The sequence below is a fragment of the Drosophila grimshawi genome, unplaced genomic scaffold (genome assembly GCF_018153295.1).
Source record: "Drosophila grimshawi isolate 15287-2541.00 unplaced genomic scaffold, ASM1815329v1 contig_311, whole genome shotgun sequence".
NCBI lineage: Eukaryota > Metazoa > Arthropoda > Insecta > Diptera > Drosophilidae > Drosophila > Drosophila grimshawi.
In genome coordinates this window covers 3435406-3451667 of record NW_025063098.1, presented here as the reverse complement: position 1 = coordinate 3451667, position 16262 = coordinate 3435406, and the positions used below count along the sequence as shown (strand labels likewise).

The following is a 16262-nucleotide window of genomic DNA, read 5'->3' as shown; positions in this document are numbered from 1 at the left end:
ATAAAGCACTTCGTTGTTGTTTTGCATATTTGTAGGTGATAATCACAATCAACCCGTCCCAATTACTGCTAAGCAGGTTTCGCCTAGAAATTTCTAGGAATTCTTAAGCCCTTATTAATATTTTATATAACAGTAAATATTCCAATTATTTAGGACCACAAGATAATAAAGATTTTACCTGTATACGGTCGAATTCAATGTATTTAAATACGTTTTAGTACCGACTAATAAACTGCTGCTTTATGGCATTTGTCAGCTCCACAATATATTTTAATTGTTTATTTATTTTCTTTTTTTTTGCATTGTCAGTAAAAATATTAATCATGGCGTAAACATATTTCGGGTTAGCTGTATTACCATTATACCGCATTTTGGCTGAGTGGCACAAGTCATACAAGATTCGAATTACAAGTTTAATATACATTCTCTCATCAGGTTTCTGCAGCGGCTTTAAATACAGCCGCCTCACAATGCTCTCGGTATTTGGCTGCCAACTTCGCCGTGATGAGCATCAAGTTCACTGTGAATGGGTTTCCATACGAGGTGCAGTCAGCTGACTACGCCCCAGACATCACGCTGAACACATTTCTCAGGGAGCATCTCCACCTGACGGCCACCAAGTACATGTGCCTGGAGGGCGGCTGTGGCTCCTGCATTTGTGTCATACGACGTCGGCATCCCATCACAAATGAAATTAATTCCCGAGCTGCCAACTCGGTAACAAGCAAATATAGACCAAAAAAGGATTCGTAGGTAGCCTCATATTCATATGTATTGATTCCTTTCCAGTGCCTTACCCTGCTGAACAGTTGCAACGATGTGGACATTGTCACCGACGAGGGCCTGGGCAACAAGAGCAGCGGCTATCATCCTATTCAGAAGCGCCTGGCCAAGCTCAATGGCACCCAGTGTGGCTACTGCTCACCGGGATTCGTGATGAACATGTACGGGTTGCTGGAGGCTCAGGCGGGTCAAGTTACTATGAGTGAGGTGGAGGATGCATTTGGGGGCAACATCTGCCGCTGCACTGGCTACCGACCCATACTGGATGCCATGAAGTCCTTTGCAGTGGACAGCAATATTGAAGTGCCAGCGGAGTGTCTAGATATAGAGGACTCCTTTGAGCTGCTCTGCCCACGCACCGGTCAATGCTGCAGCGGCAGTTGCTCCCGCCTCTCGCTGCCATCCCAGAACAACAGCCATTGGCATTGGCCCAAGACACTAGGAGAGTTGTTCCAGGCACTCGCCCAGGTGCCCACTGGAGAAGATTACATTATGGTGGCAGGCAACACGGCGCATGGCGTGTATAGGCGGGCAAGGAGTGTACGACACTTTATTGATGTCAACATGGTGCCCGATCTGAAGCAGCACAGCATCGATACAGATGAAATGCTGCTGGGTGCCAATCTGACCCTCACGGATGCGATGCAGATCTTTCGACAGGCCCAGCAGCGCAACGGCTTCGAGTACTGCGCACAATTGTGGCAGCATTTTAACCTGATCGCCAATGTGCCGGTGCGGAATGTAAGTTATGGCTACAAATTAAAACGTGTTTAAGACTTGCTTTTGCCTAATTAAATTTTAAATTAGGATACAAACTTCCAATTCTATTGAAAGGCAAGAACAGCTTTCGATATATATAATATAGAAGTAAAATAGTAGCCTATATAATTCCGAAATTGCTGGATTATAAACTGTCTACTGTCTGATTTTCCAATTGCAGAACGGAACACTGGCGGGAAATATATCAATGAAGAAGAAGCATCCAGAGTTTTCCTCGGATGTTTTCATCACATTTGAGGCACTGGATGTGCAGGTCCTGGTGTACGAGAATGCGAGTCATCAGCGAGTGATGAGCCTGTTGGATTATCTGCAAGATACCACATCAAAGCTCGTCATTGGTGCGTTTGTACTAAGGTCCTATCCCAAGCAAAAATACTTGTTCAACTCCTACAAGGTGAGTTTAAGAATCGAATTATTAATATTTTATTTATCGTTTTTGTTTTAAGTAGATCCTCTCACGGGCTCAGAATGTTCACGCCTATGTCAACGCTGGTTTCCTCATCGAGTGGCAGAACTCCCAGCATCGCATAGTGGCCTCAGCTCGCCTTTGCTTTGGCAACATTCGACCTGGCTATGTGCATGCCCAGATTGTCGAGCAGTTGCTAGAGGGTCGTGATCTGTACGACAATGCGACAGTATCGCAAGTCTTTGAGCAGCTGCTGACCAGCCTGCAGCCTGTGGAAATGCAGGCAGAGGCATCGCCAGAGTATCGCCAGAAACTGGCCTGCTCACTCTTCTATAAGTTTTTGCTCGGCTCGGCGCCCCAGGAGCTTATTCATCAGAGTTTTCGCAGCGGCGGTAAGCTGTTGGAGCGACCAATATCCTCGGGTAGTCAAACCTTTGAGACTATTCCCAAAAAGTATCCGGTGTCCCAGGCCGTGGAGAAGCTAGAGGGTATATATCTATATATCTAATCCACCTATTTATTATGGGAATTAATCTAATTCCTTCCTTTCATAATAGGCCTCATTCAGTGCTCTGGGGAGGCCAAATTTATGAATGATCTGGCTACCACCTCCAATACTGTATACTGCGCCTTCGTGACGGCAAAGAGAGTGGGTGTCACAATTGAAGAGGTCGATGCAAGAGCCGCCTTGCAGTGCAAGGGCGTGGTTGCCTTCTTTGACCTCAAGGACATTCCCGGGGACAATAATTTCAACAACACCACATTGCTTACAGTCCCAGGGGAAATCGAGGAGATCTTTTGTGCTGGACGTGTAAGGTACTATGACCAGCCACTGGGCGTAATCGCTGCTGTGGATCACGATGTGGCTGTCTATGCGGCGACTCTGGTGCAGGTGACCTATGCCAAAGACCAAGTGAAGATCTACACAAGCATGAGCGCCGTACTGGCTGAGAAGGAGATGGAGAAGGATCGACTTGTGTCTTGTACCAGCAATTGTGAAGAAGTCTCCAATCCTCTGCTGGAGCCAGGCGATGTTCTGGGGCGTGGTATTCTTGAGTTAGAGCCTCAGTACCACTTCACCTTGGAACCACAAACCACTGTGGTTGTTCCCGTTGAGGAAGGACTCCAAGTTTGGTGTGCCACCCAGTGGATGGACGTCACCCAAGCCAGCATTGCCCGTATGCTTAAGATAGAGGCAAATACAGTGCAGCTACAAGTTCGACGTATTGGCGGGGCCTATGGAGCTAAGGGAACACGAGGTAATCAGGTGGCCTGTGCCTGTGCACTGGTTGCTCACAAATTGAATCGACCTGCACGTTTTGTTCAAACTATCGAGTCAATGATGGAATGCAATGGCAAGCGGTATGCGTGTCGCTCTGACTATGAGTTCCAGGCGAAGGCCAATGGCTCCATTCGAATGTTAAGCAATAACTTCTATGAGGATGCAGGTTGCACGCTCAACGAAAATGTGGTTGACTTTCTCACCACGCCTGCTCTCAAAAATGTTTACAATTTGACCAGCTTGAACTTCAAAATAAAGGGCACGGCCGTGAGAACCGATGCGCCCAGTTCGACATTTTGTCGGGCGCCAGGATCCACAGAGGGTAAGTAAAATTTCAAATATAATTAAGCATCCAAGCTGATTCCCATCTCTTTATCCACACAGCCATTGCCATGACGGAGACGGCCCTGGAGCATATTGCATTTGCTTGCAAACTGGATCCGGCGGATGCCCGACTCGTCAATTTGCGTCCCGGCACTAAAATGGTACAGCTGTTACCCAGATTCCTTGCGTCCACGGAGTACCGAAAGCGACGGGAAGAGATCAACTTGTTCAATTCCCAGAATCGTTATCGCAAACGTGGATTGGGCCTGGCCTTAATGGAGTATCCCTTTGCTGTCAGTTTTGCACTATGCTACCCCGCGACAGTAGCCATTTATCATGCTGATGGATCTGTGGTCATCTCGCATGGTGGCATTGAGATGGGCCAGGGCCTGAACACAAAAGTGGTTCAGGTGGCTGCCTTCGTGCTGGGCGTGCCATTGGAGCGAGTCCGTGTGGAGAGCAGCAATACGGTCAACGGAGCTAATTCTTTTGTGTCAGCCAACTCCATGGCCAGTGAACTGATTGGCATTGCCGTTCGCAAAGCATGCGTCACGCTCAATGAGCGTCTGGAGCCCGTTAAGCGCAGTCTGGGAGCTCAGGCCAGTTGGCAGCAAGTGGTGGAGGCGGCTTTCACCCAATCTATCAGTTTGATTGCAACCGAGTCGTTTAAAAGAGGCGATCAGAGCAACTACAGCATCTTTGGCTTGAGTCTAAGTGAACTGGAGCTGGACATACTGACTGGTAATCACCTGATACGCCGTGTCGACATACTCGAGGATGCAGGTGAGAGTCTCAGTCCCAGCATTGACGTCGGTCAGGTCGAGGGTGCCTTTGTGATGGGTTTGGGTTACTATCTAACTGAGCAACTGCTCTACGACCGCCAGACGGGTCGCCTACTCACGAATCGCACCTGGAACTATCATCCACCGGGTGCAAAGGATATACCCATTGATTTCCGCATCGAACTGCTGCAAAAAAGTCCCAATCCCGTTGGTTTTCTCCGCTCCAAGGCCACCGGTGAACCCGCTCTCTGTCTGGCTGTGGGAGTTCTCTTTGCCATGCAGCATGCCATACAATCCGCCAGGCAGGATGCCGGACTTCCGAGAGAGTGGGTACGTTTGGGTGCACCCACCACACCAGAGACAGTGGTGCTATCCACTGGAAACGTAGTTGAACAGTTTTCACTTTAATATTTTAATTACCTTAATTCTAATAACTATATACTTAAAGTTAATTTTTGCTTTTAAAATTTTGTTTTTACTTTTAACTGATCACTAAAAATAAAATTGAATGGATTCGAGATTGAGCCTTAATCTGCCTAGCGCAGAAAATAATTGTAATTATAGTCCGCGTTTATTGACAAATTAAAATATTCCGTTTTTGTGTTCCTAGATGAGTTAGTCAGATTTTGTTTTCTCGTCACCTTTCATTGACAAAATCATGAACTTTAATATATTTTGACGACAATTATCGGCAAACCATGATAGCAGCAGAAACACCCAATTTGTGGCCAAACCGTACTCTTATATAAGAGTTCTTGTTGCAATCAGCCTGATAGATTGGGTGAAGTCTCCGTCACCTGCTGGCCTGGAAGCCCCCATCCCTTAAAGGGATACAGTCACTCATTGAGCCTGATGATAGAATTGGGACGTTAATGTATTGACGAATATTCCATTCAATTGGTCCAATAATACCAATCACGGGCTTGTTTATTCTAAGATCTATGCAAAATGCGACCCACCTCCCGCTCAGCCGGTCGAACGGTATACTTATAATAGCTGGACTGGTTCTCAAAGTAGCCAGACAAGCCAAAATACACCTAATCATATTTTAAAGGTCGTCATGTACATTGAACCCGTTTAGCTGCATCCCAATTATTTCTAAACAAGTTTATAGAGGCTTTAAATACAAGCGTTTAAATATGGTCTCCGTATTTGGCTGCCAACTTCGCCGTGATGAGCATCAAGTTCACTGTGAATGGGTTTCCATACGAGGTGCAGTCAGCTGACTACGCCCCAGACATCACGCTGAACACATTTCTCAGGGAGCATCTCCACCTGACGGCCACCAAGTACATGTGCCTGGAGGGCGGCTGTGGCTCCTGCATTTGTGTCATACGACGTCGGCATCCCATCACAAATGAAATTAATTCCCGAGCTGCCAACTCGGTAACAAGCAAATATAGACCAAAAAAGGATTCGTAGGTAGCCTCATATTCATATGTATTGATTCCTTTCCAGTGCCTTACCCTGCTGAACAGTTGCAACGATGTGGACATTGTCACCGACGAGGGCCTGGGCAACAAGAGCAGCGGCTATCATCCTATTCAGAAGCGTCTGGCCAAGCTCAATGGCACCCAGTGTGGCTACTGCTCACCGGGATTCGTGATGAACATGTACGGGTTGCTGGAGGCTCAGGCGGGTCAAGTTACTATGAGTGAGGTGGAGGATGCATTTGGGGGCAACATCTGCCGCTGCACCGGCTACCGACCCATACTGGATGCCATGAAGTCCTTTGCAGTGGACAGCAATATTGAAGTGCCAGCGGAGTGTCTGGATATAGAGGACTCCTTTGAGCTGCTCTGCCCACGCACCGGTCAATGCTGCAGCGGCAGTTGCTCCCGCCTCTCGCTGCCAGCCCAGAACAACAGCCATTGGCATTGGCCCAAGACACTAGGAGAGTTGTTCCAGGCACTCGCCCAGGTGCCCACTGGAGAAGATTACATTATGGTGGCAGGCAACACGGCGCATGGCGTGTATAGGCGGGCAAGGAGTGTACGACACTTTATTGATGTCAACATGGTGCCCGATCTGAAGCAGCACAGCATCGATACAGATGAAATGCTGCTGGGTGCCAATCTGACCCTCACGGATGCGATGCAGATCTTTCGACAGGCCCAGCAGCGGAACGGCTTCGAGTACTGCGCACAATTGTGGCAGCATTTTAACCTGATCGCCAATGTGCCGGTGCGGAATGTAAGTAATGGCTACAAATTAAAACGTGTTTAAGACTTGCTTTTGCCTAATTAAATTTTAAATTAGAATACAAACTTCCAATTCTATTGAAAGGCAAGAACAGCTTTCGATATATATAATATAGAAGTAAAATAGTAGCCTATATAATTCCGAAATTGCTGGATTATAAACTGTCTACTGTCTAATTTTCCAATTGCAGAACGGAACACTGGCGGGAAATATATCAATGAAGAAGAAGCATCCAGAGTTTTCCTCGGATGTTTTCATCACATTTGAGGCACTGGATGTGCAGGTCCTGGTGTACGAGAATGCGAATCATCAGCGAGTGATGAGCCTGTTGGATTATCTGCAGGATACCACATCAAAGCTAGTCATTGGTGCGTTTGTACTAAGGTCCTATCCCAAGCAAAAATACTTGTTCAACTCCTACAAGGTGAGTTTAAGAATCGAATTATTAATATTTTATTTATCGTTTTTGTTTTAAGTAGATCCTCTCGCGGGCTCAGAATGTTCACGCCTATGTCAACGCTGGTTTCCTCATCGAGTGGCAGAACTCCCAGCATCGCATAGTGGCCTCAGCTCGCCTTTGCTTTGGCAACATTCGACCTGGCTATGTGCATGCCCAGATTGTCGAGCAGTTGCTAGAGGGTCGTGATCTGTACGACAATGCGACAGTATCGCAAGTCTTTGAGCAGCTGCTGACCAGCCTGCAGCCTGTGGAAATGCAGGCAGAGGCATCGCCAAAGTATCGCCAGAAACTGGCCTGCTCACTCTTCTATAAGTTTTTGCTCGGCTCGGCGCCCCAGGAGCTTATTCATCAGAGTTTTCGCAGCGGCGGTAAGCTGTTGGAGCGACCAATATCCTCGGGTAGTCAAACCTTTGAGACTATTCCCAAAAAGTATCCGGTGTCCCAGGCCGTGGAGAAGCTAGAGGGTATATATCTATATATCTAATCCACCTATTTATTATGGGAATTAATCTAATTCCTTCCTTTCATAATAGGCCTCATTCAGTGCTCTGGGGAGGCCAAATATATGAATGATCTGGCTACCAATTCCAATACTGTATACTGCGCCTTCGTGACGGCAAAGAGAGTGGGTGCCACAATTGAAGAGCTCGATGCAAGAGCCGCCTTGCAGTGCAAGGGCGTGGTTGCCATCTTTGACCTCAAGGACATTCCCGGGGACAATAATTTCAACAACACCTCATTATTTACAGCTCCAACTGAAATCGAGGAGATCTTTTGTGCTGGACGTGTAAGGTACTATGACCAGCCACTGGGCGTAATCGCTGCTGTGGATCACGACGTGGCTGTCTATGCGGCGACTCTGGTGCAGGTGACCTATGCCAAAGACCAGGTGAAGATCTACACAAGCATGAGCGCCGTACTGGCTGAGAAGGAGATGGAGAAGGATCGACTTGTGTCTTGTACCAGCAATTGTGAAGAAGTCTCCAATCCTCTGCTGGAGCCAGGCGATGTTCTGGGGCGTGGTATTCTTGAGTTAGAGCCTCAGTACCACTTCACCTTGGAACCACAAACCACTGTGGTTGTTCCTGTTGAGGAAGGACTCCAAGTTTGGTGTGCCACCCAGTGGATGGACGTCACCCAAGCCAGCATTGCCCGTATGCTTAAGATAGAGGCAAATACAGTGCAGTTACAAGTTCGACGGGTTGGCGGGGCCTATGGAGCGAAGGTAACGCGGGGTAATCAGGTGGCCTGTGCCTGTGCACTGGTTGCACACAAACTGAATCGACCTGCACGTTTTGTTCAAACTATCGAGTCAATGATGGAATGCAATGGCAAGCGCTATGCGTGTCGCTCTGACTATGAGTTCCAGGCGAAGGCCAATGGCTTCATACGAATGTTAAGCAATAACTTCTATGAGGATGCGGGTTGCACGCTCAACGAAAATGTGGTTGACTTAATCACCGTGCCAGCATTACAAAATGTCTACAATCTGACCAACTTGAATTTAAAAATTAATGGTACAGCCGTGATAACAGACGCACCAAGCTCCACATGGTGTCGGGCGCCAGGTACAGCAGAAGGTAAGTCAAATGCCAAATGTAATCAAGCATCAAAGCTGATTCCCATCTCTTTCTCTGCACAGCCATTGCCATGACGGAGACGGCCCTGGAGCATATTGCATTTGCTTGCAAACTGGATCCGGCGGATGCACGGCTCGTCAACTTGCGTCCCGGCACTAAAATGGTACAGCTGTTACCCAGATTCCTTGCGTCCACGGAGTACCGAAAGCGACGGGAAGAGATCAACTTGTTCAATTCCCAGAATCGTTATCGCAAGCGTGGATTGGGCCTGGCCTTAATGGAGTTTCGGCTAGACTTAAGCATTGCATTATGCTTCCCCTCCACTGTTGCCATTTACCATGCCGATGGATCTGTGGTCATTTCGCATGGTGGTATTGAGATCGGACAGGGCTTGAACACAAAAGTGGCCCAGGTTGCTGCCTTCGTGCTGGGCGTGCCATTGGAGCGAGTACGTGTGGAGAGCAGCAATACGGTCAACGGAGCCAATTCTTTTTTCACAGCCAGCTCCATGGCCAGTGAATTGGTTGGTGTTGCTGTTCGTAAGGCCTGCGTCTCGCTTAATGAGCGTCTGGAGCCCGTTAAGCGCAGTCTGGGAGCTCAGGCCAGTTGGCAGCAAGTGGTGGAGACGGCTTTCACCCAATCTATCAGTTTGATTGCAACCGAGTCGTTTAAAAGAGGCGATCAGAGCAACTACAGCATCTTTGGCTTGAGTCTAAGTGAACTGGAGCTGGACATACTGACTGGTAATCACCTGATACGCCGTGTCGACATACTCGAGGATGCAGGTGAGAGTCTCAGTCCCAGCATTGACGTCGGTCAGGTCGAGGGTGCCTTTGTGATGGGTTTGGGTTACTATCTAACTGAGCAACTGCTCTACGACCGCCAGACGGGTCGCCTACTCACGAATCGCACCTGGAACTATCATCCACCGGGTGCAAAGGATATACCCATTGATTTCCGCATCGAACTGCTGCAAAAAAGTCCCAATCCCGTTGGTTTTCTCCGCTCCAAGGCCACCGGTGAACCCGCTCTCTGTCTGGCTGTGGGAGTTCTCTTTGCCATGCAGCATGCCATACAATCCGCCAGGCAGGATGCCGGACTTCCGAGAGAGTGGGTACGTTTGGGTGCACCCACCACACCAGAGACAGTGGTGCTATCCACTGGAAACGTAGTTGAACAGTTTTCACTTTAACAAATTAAGTATATTTTTTCAATTTACCGTAGTTGTAAACATTATCATTACGGTTTTGCCTTGAATGTTTTATTTTATTTAATAATGGAAATGGAATTGATTCGAGATAAAGTTGAAATCTAATTGCGCCTTCTGATGGTAAAGATTACATACACGTATGTGCAATATTTAATTTGTACAGTTGATCAGAAGCAAGCCAGCGTATATTATGTAGGGTTTGCTCTGAAAATGATAGCTTTTATTGCTATCGAATATCTGTGTGTATCGATATTTGCGGAGCAGGAGCAATTGTCAATCAAATAAAATCAACTTCAAATGCACGTGGTATACAAGAACTTACATGGGAATGTGATTTTAAATCTAGTTCTTTCACCACTCTTGAATTCAAAAACCCGAATTTAAATTAAAAGAATTTTACAAATACACATATTTATATGTATATACATATACATAGACGCATTCTTCGGGGTACACACAACCGAAAATATTTAATTTAGCAAATAAAAGCAAGGAATTCGAGTAAGAATAGCGGTTCATTTCTATTGTCGGGAGGGAAATTCTGTCGTTCGAAATCGTTTGCTTTGCAGGTTGTTGTACAGGATTTCAATGCACCATTGACATCAATTGGGTGGCTGAATTTGCTAAATTGCTTTTAGGGCCCCAACCCCATGGCAACAAATTAAAAAGATGTATTAAAGTACTTCATTTATTCTTACTTGATATAAGGCTCCGATAAATTTATTTTTATTTAATATTTATTTGATGACATAAAAATGTATATATGTGTATAATAAATTTATTCCTGAGTCCGTTTGCAGATAGTTTCCTGCTACAGAAAGATAAGCGGTTAATTTCTATTGTCGGGAGGGAAATTCTGTCGTTCGAACTCGTTTGCTTTGCAGGTTGTTGTACATGATTTCAATGCACCATTGACATTAATTGGGTGGCTGAATTTGCTAAATTGCTTTTAGGGCCCCAACCCCGTGGCAAAAAATTAAAAAGATGAATTAAAGTACTTCATTTATTCTTACTTGATATAAGGCTCCGATACATTTATTTTATTTAATAAAGAACATATGTTTTTGTTGACATACAAATGTAAATATGTGGAAAATAAATTAATTGCTGAGTCCATTTGCAGATAGATTTCTGCTACAAGCAGATTTCAACTTTATCTCGAATCATTTCCATTTCCATTATTAAATAAAATAAAACATTCAAGGCAAAACCGTAATGATAATGTTTACAACTACGGTAAATTGAAAAAATATACTTAATTTGTTAAAGTGAAAACTGTTCAACTACGTTTCCAGTGGATAGCACCACTGTCTCTGGTGTGGTGGGTGCACCCAAACGTACCCACTCTCTCGGAAGTCCGGCATCCTGCCTGGCGGATTGTATGGCATGCTGCATGGCAAAGAGAACTCCCACAGCCAGACAGAGAGCGGGTTCACCGGTGGCCTTGGAGCGGAGAAAACCAACGGGATTGGGACTTTTTTGCAGCAGTTCGATGCGGAAATCAATGGGTATATCCTTTGCACCCGGTGGATGATAGTTCCAGGTGCGATTCGTGAGTAGGCGACCCGTCTGGCGGTCGTAGAGCAGCTGCTCGGTTAGATAGTAACCCAAACCCATCACAAAAGCACCCTCGACCTGACCGACGTCAATGCTGGGACTGAGACTCTCACCCGCATCCTCGAGTATGTCGACACGGCGTATCAGGTGATTACCAGTCAGTATGTCCAGCTCCAGTTCACTTAGACTCAAGCCAAAGATGCTGTAGTTGCTCTGATCGCCTCTTTTAAACGACTCGGTTGCAATCAAACTGATAGATTGGGTGAAAGCCATCTCCACCACTTGCTGCCAACTAGCCTTAGCCCCCAAACTGCGCTTAACGGGCTCCAGACGCTGATTTAGCTTGACGCAGGCTTTGCGAACAGCAATGCCAACCATTTCACTGGCCATGGAGTTGGCTGTGAGAAAAGAATTGGCTCCGTTGACCGTATTGCTGCTCTCCACACGTACTCGCTCCAATGGTACGCCCAGCACGAAGGCAGCAACCTGGGCCACCTTTGTGTTCAGGCCCTGCCCGATCTCAATGCCACCATGCGAAATGACCACAGATCCATCGGCATGGTAAATGGCCACAGTCGAGGGGTAACATAATGCAATGCTTGTATTTAAGGGGAATTCCATTAATGCTAGGCCCAATCCACGTTTGCGCCAACGATTCTGGGAATTGAACAAGTTGATCTCTTCCCGTCGCTTTCGGTACTCCGTGGACGCTAGGAATCGAGGCAACAACTTTGCCATTTTATTGCCAGGACGCAAGTTGACAAGTCGGACATCCGCCGGATCCAGTTTGCAGACAAAGGCAATGTGCTCCAGAGCCGTCTCCGTCATGGCAATGGCTGTGTGGAGATAGATATGGGAATCAGTTTTGATGCTTGATTATATTTGACATTTGACTTACCCTCTGCTGTACCTGGCGCCCGACACCATGTGGAGCTTGGCGCGTCTGTTATCACGGCTGTACCTTTTATTTTGAAGTTCAAGCTGGTCAGATTGTAAACATTTTTGAGAGCAGGCGTGGTGAGAAACTCAACCACACTTTCGTTGAGCGTGCAACCTGCATCCTCATAGAAGTTATTGCTTAACATTCGTATGAAGCCATTGGCCTTCGCCTGGAACTCATAGTCAGAGCGACACGCATACCGCTTGCCATTGCATTCCATCATTGACTCGATAGTTTGAACAAAACGTGCAGGTCGATTCAATTTGTGAGCAACCAGTGCACAGGCACAGGCCACCTGATTACCCCGCGTTACCTTCGCTCCATAGGCCCCGCCAACCCGTCGAACTTGTAACTGCACTGTATTTGCCTCTATCTTAAGCATACGGGCAATGCTGGCTTGGGTGACGTCCATCCACTGGGTGGCACACCAAACTTGGAGTCCTTCCTCAACAGGAACAACCACAGTGGTTTGTGGTTCCAAGGTGAAGTGGTACTGAGGCTCTAACTCAAGAATACCACGCCCCAGAACATCGCCTGGCTCCAGCAGAGGATTGGAGACTTCCTCACAATTGCTGGTACAAGCCACAAGTCGATCCTTCTCCATCTCCTTCTCAGCCAGTATGGCGCTCATGCTTGTATAGATCTTCACCTGGTCTTTAGCATAGGTCACCTGCACCAGAGTCGCCGCATAGACAGCCACATCGTGATCCACAGCAGCGATTACGCCCAGTGGCTGGTCATAGTACCTTATACGTCCAGCACAAAAGATCTCCTCGATTTCCCCTGGGACTGTAAGCAATGTGGTGTTGTTGAAATTATTGTCCCCGGGAATGTCCTTGAGGTCAAAGAAGGCAACCACGCCCTTGTACTGCAAGGCGGCTCTTGCATCGAGCTCTTCAATTGTGGCACCCACTCTCTTTGCCGTCACGAAGGCGCAGTATACAGTATTGGAGGTGGTAGCCAGATCATTCATATATTTGGCCTCCCCAGAGCACTGAATGAGGCCTATTATGAAAGGAAGGAATTAGATTAATTCCCATAATAAATAGGTGGATTAGATATATAGATATATACCCTCTAGCTTCTCCACGGCCTGGGACACCGGATACTTTTTGGGAATAGTCTCAAAGGTTTGACTACCCGAGGATATTGGTCGCTCCAACAGCTTACCGCCGCTGCGAAAACTCTGATGAATAAGCTCCTGGGGCGCCGAGCCGAGCAAAAACTTATAGAAGAGTGAGCAGGCCAGTTTCTGGCGATACTCTGGCGATGCCTCTGCCTGCATTTCCACTGGCTGCAGGCTGGTCAGCAGCTGCTCAAAGACTTGCGATACTGTCGCATTGTCGTACAGATCACGACCCTCTAGCAACTGCTCGACAATCTGGGCATGCACATAGCCAGGTCGAATGTTGCCAAAGCAAAGGCGAGCTGAGGCCACTATGCGATGCTGGGAGTTCTGCCACTCGATGAGGAAACCAGCGTTGACATAGGCGTGAACATTCTGAGCCCGCGAGAGGATCTACTTAAAACAAAAACGATAAATAAAATATTAATAATTCGATTCTTAAACTCACCTTGTAGGAGTTGAACAAGTATTTTTGCTTGGGATAGGACCTTAGTACAAACGCACCAATGACGAGCTTTGATGTGGTATCTTGCAGATAATCCAACAGGCTCATCACTCGCTGATGACTCGCATTCTCGTACACCAGGACCTGCACATCCAGTGCCTCAAATGTGATGAAAACATCCGAGGAAAACTCTGGATGCTTCTTCTTCATTGATATATTTCCCGCCAGTGTTCCGTTCTGCAATTGGAAAATCAGACAGTAGACAGTTTATAATCCAGCAATTTCGGAATTATATAGGCTAAATACTTAAATTTATAAGTGTGCTATTATTTTACTTCTATATTATATATGTATATCGAAAGCTGTTCTTGCCTTTCAATAGAATATGAAGTTTGTATCCTAATTTAAAATTTAATTAGGCAAAAGCAAGTCTTAAACACGTTTTAATTTGTAGCCATTACTTACATTCCGCACCGGCACATTGGCGATCAGGTTAAAATGCTGCCACAATTGTGCGCAGTACTCGAAGCCGTTCCGCTGCTGGGCCTGTCGAAAGATCTGCATCGCATCCGTGAGGGTCAGATTGGCACCCAGCAGCATTTCATCTGTATCGATGCTGTGCTGCTTCAGATCGGGCACCATGTTGACATCAATAAAGTGTCGTACACTCCTTGGCCGCCTATACACGCCATGCGCCGTGTTTCCTGCCACCAGAATGTAATCCTCTCCAGTGGGCACCTGGGCGAGTGCCTGGAACAACTCTCCTAGCGTCTTGGGCCAATGCCAATGGCTGTTGTTCTGGGCTGGCAGCGAGAGGCGGGAGCAACTGCCGCTGCAGCATTGACCGGTGCGTGGGCAGAGCAGCTCAAAGGAGTCCTCTATATCTAGACACTCCGCTGGCACTTCAATATTGCTGTCCACTGCAAAGGACTTCATGGCATCCAGTATGGGTCGGTAGCCGGTGCAGCGGCAGATGTTGCCCCCAAATGCATCCTCCACCTCACTCATAGTAACTTTACCCGCCTGAGCCTCCAGCAACCCGTACATGTTCATCACGAATCCCGGTGAGCAGTAGCCACACTGGGTGCCATTGAGCTTGGCCAGACGCTTCTGAATAGGATGATAGCCGCTGCTCTTGTTGCCCAGGCCCTCGTCGGTGACAATGTCCACATCGTTGCAACTGTTCAGCAGGGTAAGGCACTGGAAAGGAATCAATACATATGAATATGAGGCTACCTACGAATCCTTTTTTGGTCTATATTTGCTTGTTACCGAGTTGGCAGCTCGGGAATTAATTTCATTTGTGATGGGATGCCGACGTCGTATGACACAAATGCAGGAGCCACAGCCGCCCTCCAGGCACATGTACTTGGTGGCCGTCAGGTGGAGATGCTCCCTGAGAAATGTGTTCAACGTGATGTCTGGGGCGTAGTTAGCTGACTGCACCTCGTATGGAATTCCATTCACAGTGAACTTGATGCTCATCGTGGCGAAGCTGGCAGCCCAATAGCAAGGCTATGGTGATGCACTTGTATTTAAAGCACCTGCCAAAACCTGATAAGAGTTAATTAGGTTAAATGTAAACGGGTTCGCAGCGTTATATGCACATAGCTTTTACGACTGTTAAGCTAGCACTGCGCAAAAGGAAAGCAGCAATAAATTTAAATGCGCTTTGGACTTGCATAATACTTGAAAACAGATTTTCAGGTTCTGATTGGAGTTAGCGCAGTATTTTTACTCAGTTTGCAGTTGTTTTTTTTAATCAGTTGTATCATACTGAAATGGCAAACCAGAACGATATTGATGAGTTGAATATTTCAACTGACTATGCAGTCAAAGGAGAACTATAATAAATACGTTTTATTGAGCTGATAAGCCCGAAAAAGCTGCCGTTTATTAATTGGTACAAGTCATTTATATATGTATGTAGATTACATTACACAAAATTTAAAGTTAATCGAAAAATTACTACTTAACCTGTTATCTTCAGATACTGGTTTGCGAAGATGGTTTCTTAATTTAAGCCTCCGAACTGAAGACATTCTGTACACTCGACTCTACTTTAAAATATTCAATTATTGTGGAATGGGGATATATGTATATAGAATCGAGCCATATATTTTCCGAAATATGAGAAAAATAGATATTGTCGAAACTTCACAGTTGGCGAAAAGTCTCCTTTTTCTTATGATAAACATAAGGGGTTAACAATTCTTCTTTTGCATTTGGTAGGTAATTTTAAAAAATCATTTTTTGGGGACCCCAGTTATGCTAAAAAAATAAATGCTTCCACATAACAAAAATCGAAAACACGAAGTTTTTCAAATTTATGTTAGTGGCTACAGCAGATTTGTTCGGCGAATTTATTTATTTCATGAATTTAAT

The 16262-nt window shown here is 46.3% G+C and overlaps 3 protein-coding genes across 3 annotated transcripts; 2 read left to right on the top strand and 1 right to left on the bottom strand.

The window, feature by feature from the left end:
• Nucleotides 1-489: 489 nt before the first annotated feature.
• Nucleotides 490-4783, top strand: LOC6563012 (aldehyde oxidase 4). The gene is made up of 6 exons (XM_001990483.3): nt 490-717; nt 790-1524; nt 1724-1957; nt 2013-2457; nt 2527-3573; nt 3636-4783. The coding sequence occupies exons 1-6, from the start codon at nt 505-507 to the stop codon at nt 4763-4765; spliced, it is 3804 nt and encodes a 1267-aa protein (XP_001990519.2). The 5' UTR covers nt 490-504; the 3' UTR covers nt 4766-4783.
• A 732-nt stretch (nt 4784-5515) lies between these two features.
• Nucleotides 5516-9856, top strand: LOC6570992 (aldehyde oxidase 4). The gene is made up of 6 exons (XM_001997164.3): nt 5516-5743; nt 5816-6550; nt 6750-6983; nt 7039-7483; nt 7553-8599; nt 8662-9856. Exons 1-6 carry the CDS (start codon nt 5531-5533, stop codon nt 9789-9791), a joined length of 3804 nt encoding a protein of 1267 aa, XP_001997200.3. The 5' UTR covers nt 5516-5530; the 3' UTR covers nt 9792-9856.
• Nucleotides 9857-10921: 1065 nt separating this feature from the next.
• On the bottom strand, nt 10922-15380 carry LOC6563013 (aldehyde oxidase 4). The gene is made up of 6 exons (XM_001990484.2): nt 15150-15380; nt 14343-15077; nt 13881-14114; nt 13381-13825; nt 12265-13311; nt 10922-12202 (listed from the first exon to the last, which is right to left on the bottom strand). The coding sequence occupies exons 1-6, from the start codon at nt 15360-15362 to the stop codon at nt 11073-11075; spliced, it is 3804 nt and encodes a 1267-aa protein (XP_001990520.1). The 5' UTR covers nt 15363-15380; the 3' UTR covers nt 10922-11072.
• Nucleotides 15381-16262: the final 882 nt, after the last annotated feature.